Source organism: Pinus tabuliformis, chromosome 2_2 (assembly GCF_031772625.1).
Source record: "Pinus tabuliformis cultivar Carrire ecotype Pingquan chromosome 2_2, CPIR1, whole genome shotgun sequence".
NCBI lineage: Eukaryota > Viridiplantae > Streptophyta > Pinopsida > Pinales > Pinaceae > Pinus > Pinus tabuliformis.
The window spans coordinates 120,716,894-120,723,332 of record NC_142300.1 but is presented as its reverse complement, the minus strand read 5'-3'; the positions used below and the strand labels follow the sequence as shown (position 1 = coordinate 120,723,332).

Here is a 6,439-nt window from a genome sequence, read left to right as displayed (position 1 = left end):
ATGATGCTCAAATCCCTTTGTTTATGAATGATGTTGTTTCAGACTACATAATTAGACCGATAACAGTGGGCTGTACCAAGTATTCTTACAGATTAGCATTTCCAGTTTTTCAATAACTTGTTAATTGAAATTTGAAACTCCAACATGGCCCCCGAATAGTCATGAATTTTCAAGGAAAATAAGCATCGGAATGACTTGCAATAATTGTTTTTAAAGTGCCTCCAGAATTCTAAGTCTAATTTTGTTATGGTGTTAATCCTTGGCATTTACTGAGAGGTTGACCCTCCAGTTCAGAAGGAATTCCCTTGGTATCTATGAGAAAGACGTGGGATAAACTAATCCATAGTAAAAATGAATGATTTACACTGAAAATATAATAATACATGTGGGAAATTAGACTTAAACCAAATATCACTCTTAAAAAATATAATAATTACAACAATTAGACAAGTGGCTCAAGAGGATTTCAATTTTTTGGATTCGATTGGTTAGCACCTAATTCAACTATGAACGTATGAGAGATATTTACAATGAAATTATGCTTAATGGTTCAATGCCTCACACATGTACCCTTTACTATTGGTTGGTACCCCTTGCAAAATTCAAGTAATTTTTTACCAATGTTTATCTCAGGTATTATAGACACAACCCACCCACATTCATCCTTTCAGGTTTTATAAAAATAATATGATTAAGGTTACCACCTACAAACAAATGACTATGTGGAAGAATCGTGAGTTAGATCTACAAGCGTGGATATGGTAGCTAAACCTTAATCTTCCCGAAGAAAACTCATGTATGTGAATAGACAAGGAAAATAAGCATTGGAATCACTTGCGATAATTGTTTTTAAAGTGCCTCGGAATCACGCCATGAGCTCCAGAAAGCCATGAGCTCCAGAAATTTTCACACAGAATCCTAAAATATTGCCACAATCACAACTTACCAACCTTAACATCCAAATTCTGATGTCCAATTGGTAAAGCTTTCTGTGCCAGCAATGCTTTATGAACCGTCTCACATTTGTTACGTATGTGTGAATATTCACAACACAACCCCAACAGCAATGTTAAGATACACACAATAATTCTAGGTCTTAGCAGGTCAAGACATGTGTGCATTTTGGAGGCAGATAATGAGAATTTTGTCAGAGTTTTCTTGTTTTTTTACCATTGGATAACAGGTGGCATAGTTGAGTTTACTGTTAGGATTTTATTCCTAAAATCTTATGGCCAAAATTGCAGTTTTTGCAAAGTTATAAGTTCTTGACTTTGAATTCAACTACTGTCTAAGAAGCAGACCGTAGTGCAAGAGAGGATTGGCAAAAGAGATATAAGAATGTAGAACAAGCATAGAAGGACCAAAACTTAATTGACAAGACATTGGAGCAGGCAGCATTTCACAGGCATTTGTTTTCAAGCCTACAAGTTGTACGCCAGTTTGGAAAACCTGTTCACTTTCAAAACATTAAGGTTTGTTCTTCTATTTGAAATATAAAAAATAATGGAAAACTTTCCGTCATCATCTGCATGTCAAACCATCAAACTCTGTCCATGTCAACTCACTTGCAAGACACACCAACATAACGATTTATATTTATAATGTTATACCAGCTTCATTTTTGCTTTGCAAGAATTAGACAGGGGATTGGCTTAATTTTCAGAGGCAGAAATAGGAATTAGACTGAAAGAAATCAGACAAACAAACGCAAACAGAGAAGTGAGAAATCGTTGTGCAAAATCAGAATTGCTGCTTGTTTTCAAAACGGAAGAAAGATACAATGGTAACTGAATTCAGCTGGTTGTATATGAAAAATAAGGGCACATTGTTGAAGAGTTTAAAATCTCAAGCAGATGTATTAAGCATCAGTTTGTGAATAATATCTTTATGTGGGTAGACAAAAAGTAAAAAAGTCATTTCAGTTGTGCTATAATAGTAACTTAGAAAGTAGTATCAAGATATGAAACTAAGTGATAGTCCTGGTTTATATATGCTATAATAGTAACTTAGAAAGTAGTGTCATGATATGAAATTAAGTGATAGTCCTGGTTTATAAATATAACAATGAAAAATCATGTAACAGCAGTAAAGTTAAATTGCCAATCAAACGGGAATAAAGTTTAAATAATCAAGAAAGCATATATATAACTGAATGAATTCAATTGGGAATTAATTTTGAATCAAAATTATAAGATTCTGTATCTGCTCTGTGGCTAATGTACAATTGCAGCTTTATCATACTCCTATGACAAAATTGTGTTGTGCGCATACAACAACAAGAGCAGTGAGCTGCTACTGCAGGATTGTTAGAGGTACACTTATCATCAACAGTATAAAAAGTTTCTCCAAGTACTAGTTCGTTTTGAATGACAGGATCACCGCCAACAATTCTCTCTTACCGCGTAATTAAGTGGAGATGGAAAACATAAATAGATAACATAAAAACCACTCGCATTTTATTCATCAAAATATTATATATTATTTTAATTTCCAGTACATATGTGATCAAAATAGTATTATGGTTGGATAAAAGACAAGTCATTTAGGGAATCGATACACTCCATAAAATGGTTTTATTTTTGGAGGTACCATCCAATGCCATGCTTTATCCCACATAATGATTACTGTTACAACTCCACCAAAGCCAAGTCCATAGCCTAACCCTAATGCAATTAATGAGATATGTTCATCCACACGACTCAACCATCCTTGGTCATCACTGACATTTGGAGAGACTCCATCTCCCTTTTTGGGGGTAGGTTTATTGCATGCTTGTAAAGGATACCCACATAGGCACTTGTTCCTTTGAAATGAAGCCACGCTGAAAGTGTCCATCTGCGTTCCTTTAGGGATTCGCCCACACAATCTGTTAAATGATACATCCAGGTATGCCAAATAAGTTAATTTAGAGAGTTCTTGAGGAATCTCTCCGCTCAAATTATTTTTAGACAAGTCTAATTGCTCTAGAGTAGATATCTCACTTAGAGATGCAAGAATTTTTCCTTCCAAGTGATTTCTAGATAGATTCAACAACCGCAAGGAACTCAAATTTGCCATGCTTGAGGGAATTTCTCCAATAAAATTATTGCTAGACAAATCCAAAATGGTATTTGCGAGCAACACATATTTTAGAGAATACTCATGACCTTTAATGACCACTTGCACATCAGTGTAAAATGTACTACTATCAGTAAGCTTGGAAGATGAAGGTATTTGAAATCCTAGGAGTCTCCCTAAATTAAAAGGTATTCTCCCCGTAAAATTATTATTGGATAAATCCAACACCTGTAATTTAGGAAGATTTGTGATCCAATCAGAAATACCACCCTGAAGGTTATTATAACCCAAACTTAAAACTCGTAATGCTTGAAAAGATGCATACTGTTTAGGAAGCTGGCCTATCAATTTATTTTTCCTTAAATCTAGTGCTATAAGTTGGGTGCAATTGGCTAAAGATGATGGAAGATTCCCAGAAAAATTGTTAGAATGAGCAGAGAAAACCTGCAAAGAAATTGGAAACACTATGTCTAGGGATCCACTAAGTTTGTTCTCGAACAGCTTGACATGACTTAACTGTGTACAATTCTGTAAAGATGCGGGAATATTTCCATTCAACAAGTTTTTGGATAAATCTAATGCTGATAGATAGCCACATTTGCCAATATTCTCATGGATTGTTCCACTAAGCATATTGTCGGACAACAACAAATCTTGCAGGTTTATGCAATTCCATAGAGATGCGGGAATTCTTCCACTCAAGTTGTTGGATGACAAATCCAAACTCTGTAAGCTCTGCAGTGAGCCCAATTCTCCTGGAATTCTTCCACTCAAGTTGTTGGATGACAAATTCAAATATTGTAAGCTCTGCAGTGAGCCCAATTCTCCTGGAATTCTTCCACTCAAGTTGTTGGATGACAAATCCAAACTCTGTAAGCTCTGCAGTGAGCCCAATTCTCCTGGAATTCTTCCACTCAAGTTGTTGGATGACAAATACAAATACCCTAAGCTCTGCAGTGAGCCCAATTCTCCTGGAATTCTTCCACTCAAGTTGTTGGATGACAAATCCAAATCCTCTAAGCTCTGCAGTGAGCCCAATTCTCCTGGAATTCTTCCACTCAAGTTGTTGGATGACAAATCCAAATACCATAAGCTCTGCAGTGAGCCCAATTCTCCTGGAATTCTTCCACTCAAGTTGTTGGATGACAAATCCAAACTCTGTAAGCTCTGCAGTGAGCCCAATTCTCCTGGAATTCTTCCACTCAAGTTGTTGGATGACAAATACAATTCCTGTAAGCTCTGCAGTGAGCCCAATTCTCCTGGAATTCTTCCACTCAAGTTGTTGGATGACAAATCCAATTCCTGTAAGCTCTGCAGTGAGCCCAATTCTCCTGGAATTCTTCCACTCAAGTTGTTGGATGACAAATCCAATTGCTGTAAGCTCTGCAGTGAGACCAATTCTCCTGGAATTCTTCCACTCAAGTTGTTGGATGACAAATCCAATCGCTGTAAGCTCTGCAGTGAGCCCAATTCTCCTGGAATTCTTCCACTCAAGTTGTTGGATGACAAATACAAATACCCTAAGCTCTGCAGTGAGCCCAATTCTCCTGGAATTCTTCCACTCAAGTTGTTGGATGACAAATCCAAACTCTGTAAGCTCTGCAGTGAGCCCAATTCTCCTGGAATTCTTCCACTCAAGTTGTTGGATGACAACTCCAACCACGTTAAATTCTGTAGCGAGCCCAATTCTCCTGGAATTCTTCCACTCAAGTTGTTGGATGACAAATCCAAGTACCCTAAGCTCTGCAGTGAGCCCAATTCTCCTGGAATTCTTCCACTCAATTTGTTGTATGACAAATCCAAATAAGATAAGAAGGAAAGGTTGCCGAGAGTTGGCGAGAGTTTACCTTCGAGACTTAGTCCGCTAAGGCTTAGGGCAGTGACTCTGTTAGTGCCGTCTATGCAGGAAACACCATTCCACGAGCAGACATTCGTCGAATTCTCAGCTCTCCAGTCCGACAGCGATCCTAGTGGATCCGATGTGATGGCCTTCTTGAACGATAGAAGCGCCTCCACGTCCCTTTTATCCTCCATTGATGTGAGGGTGCGTTCTTTTGAAACAAAATGATGATGATGATGGGGCTCCCTTAATGAATTGAACGTTGTGGCAGCCGCATTGTCCAACGCTGCCAACACTATCAAAAAGCAGAGAATCATGGCTTTATCCATGGCGCTGTGTCTGCGTCCAATGCTTTGCCTATGAATTCACTACATACACATGTCCCTTTTATAGCAATTGCAAAGATGGAGGAAGAGTGGGAGATTTCGGCATTCCATGGAAAATTGGCGTTTTGAGTGTAACGCGTGGAATCAAATTCCGTGGAAAATTGGCACAGAGAGGTGATGACACCGTTTTTCAAAATCATTATTTTGCTTTGACCAGTGCATCCCGATGTTTTTGAATGAAACACGGCAGATTAAAAAGAAGTGGAAAATAAATATTAATTTTTAAACACGGCTCCATTTTGCAATTCGACAATATCATGATTCATATAATTAGGAAGAATTTATAAAAGTAGGAAGAATTATTAAATCCTAAAAAGTAGGAAGAATTTATATCCTAAAAAGTAGGATGAATTTTTAAATGAACAGAGGGTGGGTTCGAAATCAAGATTTTGATATAACTTTAAAAGAAGGTAAATCAATAAATCATTAACCATGATGATTGTGGGGGCAAATGAGTGGAACGCGTGGAAAATTGACGTGACGAGTGGGGGAACAGAGAGGTGTGAAAGTCTTTGGGAATTTGATTTGGGGCGGAATTGTGAATAGGGTACAGCTTTCACGTATCATTATTTTGCTTTGACGAGTGCATCACGATGTTTTTGGGTGTCTCCATCCCAACTAATTAAATTAAACAAAAGGGAGTGGAAAATAAATATTAATTTTTAAACACGGCTCCATTTTGCAATTCGACAATATCATGAATCAATAAATCAGACAATATCATGAATCAATATTCCCGTGGAAAATTGGTGAAACGCGTGGAATCAAATTCCGTGGAAAATTGGCGTGATGAGTGGGGGAAGATATAGCGTAAGATATGTCATGGTTTTTCAAAATCATTATTGTGCTTTGACCAGTGCTTCATTTTGAATTAATATATATTTTGAAGTGGAAAATATATATTAATTTTTAAACACTGCTTCATTTTGCAATTGGACAATCATGATTTCATTCAAATTAGGAAGACTTTATAAATCGATAAATCATAGTTGTGTTATATCCTAAAAAGTATGAAGAATTTTTAAATCAATAAATCATAGTTTCGTTCGAAATCTTGATTTTATTATAACTTTGAAAAAAGGGTAAATCTGTAAATCATGGTTTCCAGATCATGATTAATCCATTCTCAATCTATATTCCCTACCAATTTTCCTTG

The 6,439-nt window shown here is 36.8% G+C and overlaps 1 protein-coding gene across 1 annotated transcript; it reads right to left on the bottom strand.

Annotated features, from left to right (window-relative positions):
- Nucleotides 1-2,225: 2,225 nt before the first annotated feature.
- On the bottom strand, nucleotides 2,226-5,241 carry LOC149191645 (uncharacterized). Its single transcript, XM_089406272.1, has one exon. The coding sequence runs from the start codon at nucleotides 5,224-5,226 to the stop codon at nucleotides 2,539-2,541; it is 2,688 nt and encodes an 895-aa protein (XP_089262398.1). The 5' UTR covers nucleotides 5,227-5,241; the 3' UTR covers nucleotides 2,226-2,538.
- Nucleotides 5,242-6,439: the final 1,198 nt, after the last annotated feature.

What these genes read in the sequence shown, in the direction of transcription:
- LOC149191645 (XM_089406272.1), bottom strand. Translation starts at nt 5,226, where the DNA reads ATGGATAAAGCCATGATTCTCTGCTTTTTGATAGTGTTGGCAGCGTTG.